General features: G+C 31.1%; 1 protein-coding gene across 1 annotated transcript in view; it reads left to right on the top strand.

The window, feature by feature from the left end:
* The window catches only part of LOC117174693 (potassium voltage-gated channel subfamily H member 8), a 288,810-nt gene that overhangs the window by 160,583 nt on the left and 112,682 nt on the right, over nucleotides 1–15,545 (top strand). Inside the window, exons 4-5 of the mRNA XM_033363998.1 lie at nucleotides 10,891–11,022; nucleotides 14,109–14,236. Of these exons, the coding sequence (XP_033219889.1) occupies nucleotides 10,891–11,022; nucleotides 14,109–14,236 (260 nt within the window). The remainder of the gene's footprint in view (nucleotides 1–10,890; nucleotides 11,023–14,108; nucleotides 14,237–15,545) is intronic.

Raw genomic sequence — 15,545 nt, 5'->3', positions numbered from 1 at the left:
ATCTATCTATCTATCTATCTATCTATCTATCTATCTATCTATCTATATGCATATACATATACATATACGAAGTGTGTTCAAAAAGTAAGGTGACTATTCAATTTTCGCGGGCTACGTACATTCAAGTTTTAAATTTTTTGTTTTGTTATGCTGGTACACTTGTCACGATCATATGTTCACAGTTTTTACTATATAGCTCGTGTTGTTTTTCTGGCAGAGGCGTAAAAGGTTAGAAGGGTTTGGTGTGCTCGGCGATTTTCTTCTTTCGAAAAAATTGGAGCAAAGAGTTTGCATTAAATTTTGTGTAAAATGGAATTCAGTGCTCTAAAACTCTTGAAATGTTGACAGTTGCATACGGTGAGTCTACTCTGAGTAAGAAAAATATGTATAAGTGGTACAAGCTGTTCCGAGAAGGCCAAGAGGATGTCGAAGACGAACTTCGCCCTGGACGTCCCAGCACGTCAACAACAGATGAAAACGTTCAAGCAGTGGAAGAAATGGTGTTGAAAAATCGCTTAATTACCATCAGAGAAGTTGCTGAAGATGTTGGCATATCGGTTGGCTCATGCCATGCTATCTTTTCGGACGTTTTGGGCATGAGACGTGTGTCAGCGAAATTTGTTGAAGGTTTTGCTCACTGTGTTCTTTGATTACCGTGGCGTAGTGCATCAGGAATTCTTACCACAAGGTCGTACGGTCAATAAGGGATATTACCTTCAAGTTATGCGCCGTTTGCGACAGGCGATACGCAAAAAACGTCCGGAACTTTGCAAAAACAATTCGTGGCTTTTGCACGATAATGCACCTGCTCATTCATCGTTGCTTGTGAAAGATTTTCTGGCCAAAAACAGCACCACAGTCATGCCTCAGCCTCCATATTCACCGAATTTGGCCCCCAGTGACTTTTTTCTTTTCCCAAAACTGAAGAGACCCATGAAAGGACATCGATTTTCAACGATTGAGGACATAAAAACTGCATCGCTGAAAAAACTCAAGCCTATACCACAAAATGATTATCAGAAGTGCTTCGATGATTTGAAAAAGCGTTGGCACAAGTGTATTGTACCTGAGGGGGATTACTTTGAAGGGGACAACATGAATATTCAGGAATAAATTAATATTTTTTGAGAAAACCATAAAGTCACCTTATTTTTTGAACAAACCTCGTATTTTTTGGTTGCAAAGTCGTTTTGTTGTAAATGCAACTATATTTTTAAAAATTAAAATCATAATTTTTGGGTGGAAAATTCGATTATTCACTTAAAGTTGAAGTACTTAGTAAAAAAATTAATTTTTTCTTATTAAGTATTCATAATTATGGTTGAAAATTCAACTATTTGCCTTTAAATTAGGTTAAAAATTTAATCTTTTTGGTTGAAAATGTATCACTTTTGGTCAAAAATGCAATTGTTTGGTTAAAATATGAACTGTACATCTTCTTCTGTACATCTTCTTCTGTATCATCTTCTTAATCACTTGAATAGACAATTATTTTATAAAAATAAAAAATACAGTTAATCCAGGAGAAGCTCTTCAAAAAAGAAAAGATGGTAAAATCATGTTTGTTATTTGATAATTAAAAATGGATGTAATTATCATAAATTCAATTTATAAAATATTTGGATAATATACCGAAAAGTACAAGCCGGTTAGTTATTAAATAATAAAAATTTATCAAGAAAAAATTGTAGATCCTTACAAAATACATATTTCATGTTTAACACAGTTTCTCGAAAAAAAAATTATTTTTTGATAGCTTGGAGTGGGATTTGTGGCACTTCTGTCTACCACGTGATATGTATGCCTCCCTCTTTATATTACCTTGTACAAGAGTAGGGGGTAGAACAACATTATTTCTGTGACCTATACCTCTGTGATAAGTTGGAAAAGGGAAATTATGTGACCAATCACCGGGGTGCCTTTGAGTTCCCACGATACGTTGAAAAGAAGAAGGTATGTGGCCAACAGTATTTCTGTATCTAGTCACAGATGTGCTTTCCCGCCCCTATTACTTCTGTTACTACTCACAGGAATGCATTCCTGCCCCCACGAGACGTTGGAAAGGGGAAGGTACGTGACCTACATTATTTCTGTGACCAATACATGGACGCCTTGCCGCCCCTCACGATACGTTAAAAGGGTGAAAGTATGTAACCAATATTATTTTTCTACCCACTAACAGGTGTGCCTTCAGCCTCCTCTCCCCACCTCCCATGTGGCGTTAAAAAAAGGGTAAAAGTTTCACCAACATTATTTCTGTGGCCAACCACGGGAGTATTTTTTCGAGGGCTATATGCTTTGTTCCAAACTTTTTCTTCTCAAACCAATATTCATCGAAATATAGTGAGAAAAAAACCGTTTTCTGATGTTTTGAATATCAAAATCAAATTTTCATGTATATTCTCACCCCTTGGAGTTTCGCAAAGGAAGTGTCTACGCATACCAAAAAAATCCAGCTATGCGTACCGAAGTTTCGGTACAAATATGATCTTTTCCAGCTCTCCCCATTCGCACGGAAAAAATCTGGCTACTTGTACTGCAATTTCCGTATACTTAGACAATCTAGCGTGGAGACAAAAAGCAAAACTTTGAGATAGTTATCGCGTCAAAGGGGGGTTAAAAAGTTGCCATTACCCTTTAATAAGAAGCTCTCAAAAGGTTTTTTTGATCAACCAATATCTTTATGCAATCGGAAGTCAACGAATATTTAAACTGTATGCATGATAAAAGTAGGATTGAAATATATGCTTTGCTTAATTCAAATGCATAAAAATTCATTGAAAATAGTAAATAAAGGTACTAAAAGTTGAAAGATTGTTTAATCTTGGTAAATTGGCCAAGCTACGGGGGGGGGGGGGGGGGGGGGGGGGGGGGGGGGGATCAGAGCTTATTCTTTAATGAATTTATTGGAATTTAAACCCGTTGCGGAAAATTAATATGACACTTTTTTCAGCAATAGATTAAAGGGAAAATATAAGGATTAGGAGGATAGGAGGAGTACAAGTACATATACATTTTTTTAATTATTCAACATAGTGAAAAGCGAGTTACTTAAAAAAATTATGTTCAAATTTTTCTTAATTTTATTGACATTTGTTTATCCAGCTATTTCTGAATTTTTTTATTATCAACAGTGAAACACTGGCCAGTAAAATCACTTCAGCCGTTAAGGTTTTAGTGAAAAAATGATACATTTTCGTAAAAAAAATTAATACCTCTTGTCCAATTTACGAGGACTTGCAGCATTTCTCAAATACATTATCCAACACAAGACCACCAGATAAACAAGAGGTGTTGCAAAATATTATTGGGATTCATCGTAGTGAAAACTCAAATGCTTAAAATTCATGACACTCAAATATTCTAGATAAAGTGGTGAGTACTATTACTGAAATATGGGACACTGCTACTATACCAGTACGAAGCAAAAGAAGAATTCGCGAATTAGTTGGTCTACTTGATGATAAGTACATCAAAATTTCAAGGTATATGTTTTATGTTGACGATAAGGAAGTAAAAGACATTTTATACGAAGTTTAAGAATGAAAATATTAATGTATTATTTGATATTGAAACCTGTAAATGTAAGGATTACGCAAAATATCGCTATGAAAAATCTAAGAAAGTTTCTGTGTCTGAAATAAAACTTCTGAATGATCAAAGGACTATGCGAGAGATGACTATTGGAAAGAACGAAATGAAAACTAAGGAAACACTGAGATCAAGAAATTTAAACTGATAATATAGCGATAATGTACATGAAAAGACAGCTGACGAGAAAGTTTATAGCTATATTAATGCAGTCCATGAATGAGACTTTTCCAGTCTAGTTGGAAAATTCCAACAAGAGAAATATGTTTTCAAATGACACTATAAAGCGGCTGATTAGGGACAGGTATGTGACAATTGAAAAAAGAGGGAGAAAAAAAGAAGAAAACAGCTAAGCTATCTCTGCCTCGGTTATTTATTATTTATCCGTCTTTTTTATACTACAAGAATACAACATATTTTGAGGCCTTTTAGGCTACCTCTTCAGGGAATTCTTAATGGGAAACTAACAGGGAATATTTGTATGTTATGCTATTATTATATTAAAAGCAGAATTGAAATTGAAGTTCATTATTAAAGAATTATTACCACGATTTAAATTTTTATCTTTAATATTTCTGAGAATCGATTGTAAATTTTCAAATTTTCAATTAAAATCTCAATAAAATAATATTGAGAGTTTTTTGACAATTAATCGGTTTTAAAAATCTCATGGAAACAAAATCAAGAGAGGATTTAAATTACAATCTATGGTAAAAACTTTTATTTTTGTATTTTTTTCTTTTCTAAAGCCAAGTGCAAAATGCAAATTCCTCGTTTAAAATATTTTCAATCGCACTGAACACAATTTTTAATTTTTATTTTTCTAAATACATCCACTGATTTAAAAAAAACGACTTTCTGTTTTAAGGACAAAACGCAGACTGAAACAGTGCCAATGGCCTACACCCTACGTTTAAGAAAAACAAAGATCACAGATTTGTAGAAATGAGATCGTAAAATTGCGTCTTGAAGAATTTCTAAAGGATTACTTTTGAAAAATTTTCACAAATATATCAAATAAATTTCTTAACAATTTAATATCTACCATTTTCAAAATTTCATCTTAGAGAAGATTTTATTATTTTTTATTTTCAAGTAATGTTTCTGATAGAGGAGCTGCTGCTCTGACAAGCGCTTTATTATAAGATATCGGGTTTATAACATGTGAAAATATATCCCAAGTAATTAAAAGGAGAAAAGTAAGAAGACAGGAAGAAAATTTGAGCAAAATAATACATGATGAGTTAAGATCACATTTTCAGACTTTAAAAGGCTTATTTTTTGTTAGCAGAGAAGATGCCATATTGATAGAAGTTGCTGACCAAAATATCAAACGTCGAAGTACTATCAAGAAAGAGCATGTACCTCTCATTCAAGATCCTGGTAATAAGTATGAGGCTCATGGAACTGTCGAAAAATCGAAGACAGCATTAAACATTTGCAATACAATTTTTAAATACCTGGATACCAGTGGAATAAAACTGGACCAATTAGTTGCGATAGGTTGTGATGGGATTAATACAAACACAGGAAAACACAATGGGAATATTCGGCGCTTTGAAATATTATTGGAAAAAAAACTTCAGTGGCTTGGGAGCTTCTTTCATTTCAATGAGCTTCCATTAAGACATCTGATTGAAACTCTAGTAAATTTTCACCTACTCGAAATAGCAGTAGATTTAAATCTATCAGATATATGTGATCTATGCAAATATCAAAAGTATCTCTTCGAAATGGCGATAACTATTCCAAAAGGAGAATGCTCTGCCAGCTTAGCAAGACGGAATACTTGGAAAATTTTTAAATCAAGATGGCTCAATACAACTAATAGGTTCATGCGGCTCTACATTAGCATCTCTAAATCGAGTGAGGTACCAATTTTATTGATAAATTTTAACTTAAAGGTGTGTGTTTCACTAAAGTTTCACATTAAGCACAACAAAATTAATTATCTCTTAATTAAATTGACGCACTAAATGTAACGAAAAGAGAGAGAGAGCTATTATGAAAAAAGTCATCCAACAAAACGATTATTTTTCTCACCCCGATAACATTCTAGTCTCAATGCTTCATGACCATAAAAGACGTGTGCGTGAACTCGCTGTCAGTCGTATTGCAGAAGCAAGACAGAGATCGCAAAAATCATAACGCAAATTTGAAATCCCTAAATTAAACTGCAAAGTCAACAACTATACCGAAATGATGGATTGGGACGACTAGAAGAAGATAGAACCACCACTGACGACGGGAATTCCCTATAAAGATCTTCATACTTTTGTAAAGGATTATGAACTAGGAGACGAGTATCTTTTCAGCTGTTCTTGCCATATAAAGACAGTTCAGTGCTGTGTCAAAGTAGCGACTGAAAGTTCCCATCAAGTATGTGTTTCTGAGAGGAGGGATAATTACATTCGCACCGTACTACGGGATAGAAATCAACAGCCGTTTTTCGACACAAGAAACCAGTACAAGCCAAAAGTCACCCGAGGAGAAGAATGCTTTTTATATTATGATGCTAACATCTATTTCTAATTTCAAATAAATGTGGTAAGTAAAATAATAAATGCAAACTCAGTTACACAGGTAGCAAAAATAATAGCTCGAAAAACATAGAGCATACAATTTTTAGTACATTTAATTACTATTTTCAGTGATTTTTTATACATTTAAACTAAGCAGAACATATATTTCAATTCCACGTTTAATATGCATAAAGTTAAAATATTCTTTGACGTCCGACTGCATGAAGATATTGGTTGATCGAAAAACCTTTAAGAGCTTCTTATTGGAGGCTAATGGCATCTTTTGACCTCCACCCCCAAACCCTATATTAAAATTTTCCTTTTTCGCACCATAGACGTATTTATTCAAGGGCTGCAACTTTTATTGCGGACTTTCTCCTCTAAAACAATATTGATCAAAATATAGTGGAAAGAAATATTTTTTAAAAAACACACATTTTTTTGTTGTTTTGACCTTAAAGGTCAAATTTTTGGCTATTTTTACTATCATTTTCCTAATTAGCGAGTCAAGATACGTGGGTATACTTAGTTTCATATCAATCCGAAGTCAGCACTTTCCGGAACTGCACCCAAAAATTTGATACACATCACTAGGAAAGAAAGTTAAATACGGTTAAAAAGTTGTTTTATTTAACTTTTCTGTATAGCACTTAAAACAATAATCCGAAGTAAAAAATAGTATACATGGTTACTCAGGTCCCTTTTCTTCTCTATAATATATTTTTTGTCACATTTAATGCAACCATGGGTCGGAGAAAGTGATTTCATCCATTTAGGTCCAAATTTGAAGGGCGCCTAAAAGTAGCTTTGTGGACCCGTATCGCATGATAATAAAATGCCTTCCAGCCTTGAGTAAAATGTTATTTATTCTAAAAATAATTATGATGATTTATCTCGCATAAAACTAAAATAAAGCAGGGAATTTCAATTACTCAGAACAAATGAATGTCTAACGTTCTGGGACAGTTTTCCGTAGTTCGCATCTTCTCCTTTATCACTTTGAAGCAATCGACTTTTTTTAATACACGATATTATCAGATTTTATTGATAATATTACATTATTCAGACACATTTGGACGTAAAAGCAATTAAACTTTTGTTGTATCGCTCTATTAAAACTGTTCCAATTCTAAACATGATTGCGCGTTATTAATCAATTAAACTTGCCTTCCTCGTTTCGCTCATCTCAACATTTCCGGTGTTGATGACATTCTATGAAATAACTGAATTAGGAGGAATCTGTTATATGTTGCCGAGGCAAATTTAAGAAATTCAGGTGTCCGAGCGATGTATCGCAGCGCTTGACTCATTTAGACTCGAACAGGAGCAATTGTGCATACGAATATATTTATTCCTTTATCTTTCTTGCTTTTTGTTTCTGACTGTAAAATATAGAGTTATATTTTTCATGGTACATATTTTTTGCATATTCTGTGATTTATCTCTTACAAAATTATTACCTTCAATCATAAATAATAAGAAAATTGTTAGAAAACATTTTTCTCATGCTTGTATATTTTATAAATGAAAATTATCATCTAATAATTTTTCTTTATTTAATCTAAACTTTAATTAAATAGAAATGTATGGGTTTTTAAATAATATATAGTTTTATTTTTTACTTCAAATAGAACAAACATCAATGTCGAATATCCTTTCGGAGGCAAATTTGGTTCTATATGTATTTAATCAAACATTTCGTTTATATAGACTGTAAGGTGTACAATTTTGAACAGTAAAGCTAAGGTTTAAAGCGTACCCAGTGAGAGATGAGTAGTTTTCACAGTATTGAATGCAGTGTGAACCAGTAATCTAAAATTATACTAGTCGAAATACCATTTGTAGCCACACATAAAGCAGCTATTACAGTTTGACATTGTACAGTGGAATAGTGTTGGTAAACTCGCTTAAATTACTGCTTCACATTGTAAGGTTTCACTTAAAAACTTTTGTTTTCCCAATGTGAATTTTAATGTTGAATTATATAGTTTACAACTTTTAAGCTATCCCCTTTCATATTGCGATGGGTAGTGGTATACAAACTAGATGGTGCAGTTTGCAATAGTAATCCAGTATAACAATATAAGGCCTCACCCCGCACCAATTTCGCATTGTAAAATTGTAACATCTCCTTTTTCGTACTGTGTCAAATGCTGACTGCGAGTGTCAGAGGTACATTGTGAGCCGGAAAAATAACTGTTACTGGGCTGGTTTATAGTATCTCCACTTTCAAACAGTGTTATTCGCTGAGCGATTTTTGTTTTATTTCTCACTATATTAAGTTTACCAAAGAGTTATATTTAATATCAATGTGAGAAGGTTGAAAAAATTCTTACTCTGTGGAAATTGTTACTACATTTTTACCAAAAATGTATTAGAATTGAATCCAAAACAATACAATTGTTATCCAAAGAGTATCCCCGGCTCGAGCCGGGGATATTCTTTGGATACTTTTTGGAAAATGCTAGTTTTTAAGAATTTTAATTAGCAGGGAGTGAATCGAAGCATACAAATGTGCTTTGTTTTTATGTAACCATTGAAGAAAAATGTGAAACGAAGCTTAACATTTTTTATTCCCTACATACTTTTATGCTTGTTATGTGTACGGGATTTTCATAATCTCGTCATATTTCATGCATGAATACACAACTGCTTTGCTAATGACTACTAGAGTGAGTCAAGAAAACAAAAATTTTTAATCCGAAATGAGACTATGTAGAAGAATAGCGTATTAAGACCCCGATGATGTATCGTTAATTTTGATTCGATCGATGAACGCCTTGGTTTTGTGGATTAACATAATATGTATAAAAAATTCCTTATTTTCATAGTTTTTATTTTGTCGTGGTGTTATTTTCTTTATATTTCTGGAGACCTTTAGCAACTTCACAAATTTTTACAGATTTTTATTTTGAGCGCTCTCAGAGATGGAGCTTTTAAAACAAACAGAAATATAGAGAGGATTTTTTAGATATTTAGATTTTGAATAGTCTAGGAAATCATAATTTAAAAAATCAAAAACTCAGTTTATAAGAAATTTACTATTTTTATTATTTTCAACAGTAGTAATGTTCTAGATATCTAAAAAATTCTCTTCACGATCGAATCCAAATTACAGTGAAACTCTTCTATAGCGCCGATTTTGGGGTTGACGGTGGGTGGGAACTGATTCATTATAGCCCTATCCGCTTTTGTTTGTTCACGCCAGAGTGCTCGCCTGATTGACAGCCACAGACCCCGCTCAGCTCCTATTGCACTCACCTGCGGCGCGGCGTCAATTCTCGGAAGGGCTATAGAAGGTATGGTTGTTGAAGAGTTTCACTGTAATTATATTTTTCCGGGGTGCTAATATTATACTTTACCATATAGTTCCATTTCCGATTTCCAAAATTTCGTTTTTTCGATCCACCGTATTGAATACACACTGAAAATTACTATTTTTACGTTACCGTCCTAATGAGAAAGTATTGGTTTTATGTGACAAATGACTTTCGATGATTCCATCGTATAGTTTTTATGTCAATGTCTGTCAATCGTTGTCGTTTTTGTTGTTCTCTATACACTGGATAATTTTGGAAAGACTACTCGGATTTGATTCTGCTTTCGCACACATTTTAAAGGTCTTAAAAGAAAGGGATTGTTGGTTAGTCAGCTATTTTTGATTCAAATTAGAAAAATTATAGCATTTTGAAAATTTTTTATATATTTTTTTCAATGTTTAAAAATTCTATTTACGGTTATTTATAGTACTCGAAAAGGTTGAACAATTGATACTAATAGCTTTTTTTGATAAAAAGAAAATTATCAGAATTGTAGCAGTTTCAAAAGTAAAAAAAAACATACACAACTTAACATTTTAAATCAAAGCATGCATTATATGGAAAAAGTCAAGAGAAGAAAAATGTTCATTTTACACAGACCTACAAGATTATCATAACAACTTTTTTAATTTTCTTGAAAAATTGAAAATCCAAATTTTGATCACAAAAAACAAAATAATTTTAAAAAAATTACATTTTGCATTCAAACTATACAAGATATGAAAAAATATAAATTAACCAAAATTGTGCAAAATTTTAGGCAAACGACAAAAACTGAATAAATAAAAAGTCAGAAGTTGTTCACCCATAGAAGAGCTACAAATTTGTTATTCATCATTTTTATGATGTGACGCACGGTTTTTATTTTAATCGTGAAAAAATGACATTGAAAGAAGCCAATAATATTTTTAGAAAAAAGATACAAGGTACAATTGAATGTTTAATAAAAAAAATTCTTTTAAGTTAGATCTGAAAATTTTATTTGAAGCATTTTTTCTCACGAGACACGTGATGAGAATGTGTTCGTTAAAGCCTAAGGAGCTTTAGCAAAACTTGCGAGCGAAGCGGACCGTGCGAAATGAGAATGGGCCCGCTAAGTGACATTTAGCAAAATTAATCTACATTAAAAAAGTTGATACCTGAATTTCAAACTATCTTCTTAAATGAATCCAAACACTTCAAATCAGATCAGTTTTTCTAAAATCAGAAAAAAATGTATTGCATTTAATGCCACAATTTTAAAAAACTACATTTGAAAGTTAGTAATAAACAAACAGCTATTAAATAGTATCAAAATTTCTTTATATTTTATTAACTAGAAAAATCCTAGATGCAAGTAGATTAAAAATAAAAGCTTCCATATTAAGTGCCTGCTATGGACATGATGAGATACATATAGATGGTATATCGATCTTTTTACTTTAATTAAAAACTAATTATTGATCTCTTTTTTTCAGGTAGTCCGTTCGACTGCCTACTCGATATCGTGCCAATAAAAAACGAGAAAGGTGACGTCGTCCTCTTTCTGGCCTCACACAAGGATATAACGCATACAAAAAATCTTCAGCTCTGTGAGTTATACGACAGTGGTGAGTGCACTTTGCTTTGCTAATGTCGCCGTGAACCAATAGTGGAAAGGTTTTGAACCATTTTTTACAAGATATAATTTAAATTCAATTCGGAAAATTAAAGAATCTTAGTGAAAACATTACGCTGAAAAATAAAAGGAGTTACCATTTTTAAGTAAAATGTATAAATATTATTACAAACAATTTTTTTAAAGACATTTGAAACCTTAAGATGAGTTTTGAACACGGGAGGCATTCGCAGGTTATAAAAAATAAAAAATTCATTTTCTGGTTAAGCTATATAGTTTCTGCAGAACCTGGAAAAATGCTAGATTTTTTTAAAAAGAGACTAAAAATTTGTTTTGGTATTTGTTTTGTAAAATCTTAATAATTACTTCAATATTTTTCTGTTTATTCAGCAAAATCAGATACTTAGGAATTGAGTAAGTTACTTTCTAACGATTTGAAGGAGCGTTATAAGCGTACTTCTTGTTACTTTTTTACTATTACAAATTATTAATTGTTTACTGTATCAAAAAACTTAATTGATCCGACATAAATTAAAGTCAAGACGCCATTCAAAATTGTATTGAATTATAATCTTTTGTGCAGTACTGATGGAAATGATATACATGCCTATTTTTTAAGTTCTTAATAAAATGCCATGATTTTTTAATATTCACATTACCTTTTCCTTATAATATCATGAAAATTAATAAAATGTTGCATTAAACAGAAAAATCCAACTGAACATTTTATTTGAATAACAAGATATTGCAAAATGCTCAAAAATGTGGATGTTTTCGTAAAATTGGAATAATTCAATAAATAATACACATTTTATAAGGTTCTTCGGCTGATTTAAAAAGTGAGTATCTATATTATTTTGTTGAATTGTTAAGATATTTTTAGTATTTTTTCCCTATAGATTCTACTGTAGAGCCTAGCTTGGTATAATAAAGTCGGGAAATTTCCAATAATGATCATACTCAATACATAATTTTTATAAACCTAAAAGAATAATTATTTTATAAATATTAATAAATTTAAAAAAATATATATATATTATAAATAATTTTTCGAAACAAAATTGTAAGTATTGAAACCTTTTTGAAATTTTACTACTTTTTTGTACTGAGTTCGAACATAAAGCAGAATCTAGCGAAAAATTTCTAAAATATCTTAATTATTTTAACCTTTGAAATGAACACAAGGACTTTATTACATAGTAACAATTTCTAACTATTTTTGCAATACACTTATTTGTAGGAAATTAATATTCTGCCTTCAACGCCAGTTTATTTATTCCAGAAGTTAATTCTCTTTTGTGCAATTGAAGTAAATATGCACCTGTTTTTAAAATTATAAGGCGCATTACCAAAATTTTAAAAACAGGCGTGCCGATAAATTTCTCTGTTACTGTAGAAAGTACTTTTCCGGAAATCATATTGCCAAGAGCTTTTTCATTAAAAATTTATTCATTTTTGTTGTTTGTTGTTTTTATAGTTGTTTTTTTGCATTAGTTATGAACATTTTTTATAATTATTATCTTACTTCAGTTCCCCAGAAAAATTCTTTGGGTGCCAAATACATAGAAGAATTCTTCCATTTGTGACATGAAATAGATGTACATAATTAGTTACCTTATTCGCCGAGTTATTTTTGATATTCTATAGATTAATTAATAAGATTACATTACTTCGGTTTACCATATTTTTTCTATATAAAAAACATTTTAGAACAGACCTTCCACTAGAGGTCGCTAGGACATAAAATCACGCTTCTGAAACCATCGTGATGAAATCTTTTTAAGCAGGAACAATTCGCGACACAATGGAAACGGTGAATTTGTATACGCCATAAAAGCTTAGGAAACTCCACGCTTTCTTCGTAATGTAATCAGTTTTAAACGTGCACAAAATGACACCCTGTAATAGAAAATTTGAACTTATCTTTAGAGCCTTTTTACAACGCTACTTTATGATTAAATTTCACTTTCAAATCGCATTCCAATACAAAAGTTGATTAATAAAAGATAGAATAATTTTTATAGAAAATTACACGTGTTGACAGTTGCTTGTAGTATGCAAAATGCACTCTATTCTTGCTTAATCACTGCTAGCTGTAGATTCACTGATTTCAAATATTTTATATTTCTGGAAAGATCATTTAATTTTGTTAGTAATATTAATTATAAAGATGTGCGAATATATATAAATAATAATTAACATTTATTTCAATTATGCAATTAGGAAGCTGAAACAATATTTCGAAAACTTGATTTATGACTGCCGTTAGACTAAGAAAGTTTTGGAGAACAAAACTTATTTCATGCTAAGTTGAATAACTTTGTAAGTTGACAAAGTTGAGTGGAAGCTTTAAAGTAGCCTTTAAAGTATTCCTACTATTCTCTTAGCGATTAACTAACCAAAGTGAATCATGCTTTATCTTTTAAAACAAGATAACAAATATAATATTATTTTATCAATTTCTATGCTTATGTAAGCATTTTATACATACATATATCAACATCTTTTACTTTTCAAACTTTTATAGATAAATGTAAATTTAAGTGAAAATAGTTGCAATAAATGAAAAATAAGAGTAGAACTTAAAACCATTGGCAAAGATTTTGAAGTCCTGAGTATTATGACAACATCAGGGTTTGTTCTGAGGGGTAATTTTATTTGGAGAATTAAGTTGGAAAAGAGAGTTTTTGCTAGTTTTTATAATGATTAAAAATATATAATATAAAAATCCCAAAAACTAAAATTGACTATTTTTCGAAAAATTAACATATATATGCTCTGTTTCAATCTTTTTTGCCATATTTGCAATTTTCAAGTTTTTTAATTTACAACTCTTAAATTTCAAATAATTTATTTTTAAGAAGTATAGGGACTATCTGTAACTGAACAATGTTCAAGTTTGTAATTCGCAATCGTACATTTTTAAAAGTTCAGTTAAGAAACTTTCAATTTTAAACGATTAAAATATTGTTTGGAATGTTTTAAAACTGTCGAAAAAAATTAAAAAGATGCTGACTTAGCAGAAATGATTAACGACATCATTAATTCAAATTCTAGAATTATTTTCCTAACTTTCAGATGCAAATGGCAATCTCGACCCCGAAGCTCCGCCAGCCAATTATGGCAGAAGAAGAAGTCGTGCCGTCCTATATCAATTGTCAGGCCATTATAAGCAGGACAGTAAACATAAAATTAAGCTAAATAGTGTGAGTATGAATTATTTAAATTAAATTTTGTTTTCAATCAAAATTAATTAATTGAAATTGATTATTTTCAGTTAAATTAATTATTTATTATATTTAGTTATCGAAATTGAAAATATGACTAAAATTATGCTAAAATTATTCCCCAAATTGTTTAAACGGTTTGAAAAATAATTTTCTAGTTGAATGAATTAAGCTAAGGTGAGAAAAGATTAGTCTGAAGTTTCACACACTGCAGAAGACCAGATTGCTGGACCAGCCAACTTATAATTTATTTAGCCACGTACCCTTCTCAAGTAACTTGATTTGCAGCTCTTTACATTCCCGTTTTCTATCTTGAGTCATACAATTTTACAATATAAATCGAATAAATAAAATTAATTTAAACAGTCTAAAAATCGTACCCACAATTCTATCAACTTTATTTTATAATTTGATTTGTATTATATTTAATATTATTATTTTTTTCTCCGAACATCACAATCTATTTTAAAACTAACAATTTCATTATCGATTCTAGTAGACTGATAAGATTACAAACCCCTGAAGATTAGATGAATTTATTGCAGAGATAATGAATTTAAATTTATGATATTTTTTACTCGAAAAGCATTATATTAATTCGTTAACAGAACATTCAAGTTCTAGAGCAAGTACAAGTTACTTTATATTTCATGCCTGCGTCAGATTTTTAGAATATTAAATTTTAATTGTAAATATTTTCCCTATGGGAGAGAAAAATTTCTGTTGTTCATGTGGGTCTTTTAAGTTGGAGTAATATATCCTGATAAAGTAAAGAATAAATGAGATGATAGTTTAAAAAGCTTCTTAAGAGTTTGCGATGTTAGTGAAGACTCTTAAATTTTCATTTTGTCCGACTTCCCTTGAAAAAGCATCATTGCATGCACGTAAAACAAGAGTAATGTGACCGCTTCCAACCTAGTGACGTTCGCACATGCGCACTCGGCCACTGGGCCGACATGAAACTTTACGCCCGCTTTATGACATTTTACGCCCGCTACAAAAATTTTACACCCGCTACACAGTATCTGAACCAAGGAAGTGACCCTATGGAGGAAATTATCTTTATCTTTAAAAAAAAATTAATCATTGGATCCCACAGTCTCACTTATGCTAAGTACGGAAAAAAAGGCCTTCTTGAAAACAATTTCTTGAACATTGTAATCCTAAGAAATTCTAAATTCGGAAAAATATCTTGTCCTCTTCGTTAAGGGCATTTTATAATTTCTAACTTTCTAAAGAGAATTACGGAATGTCCAAAAAAGTTATATTTACAGACTGATATTTATTT

Source organism: Belonocnema kinseyi, chromosome 6, assembly GCF_010883055.1.
Source record: "Belonocnema kinseyi isolate 2016_QV_RU_SX_M_011 chromosome 6, B_treatae_v1, whole genome shotgun sequence".
Classification (NCBI taxonomy): Eukaryota; Metazoa; Arthropoda; class Insecta; order Hymenoptera; family Cynipidae; genus Belonocnema; species Belonocnema kinseyi.
The sequence above is the reverse complement of the archived record's forward strand: the minus strand, read 5'-3'. Positions and strand labels throughout refer to the sequence as shown.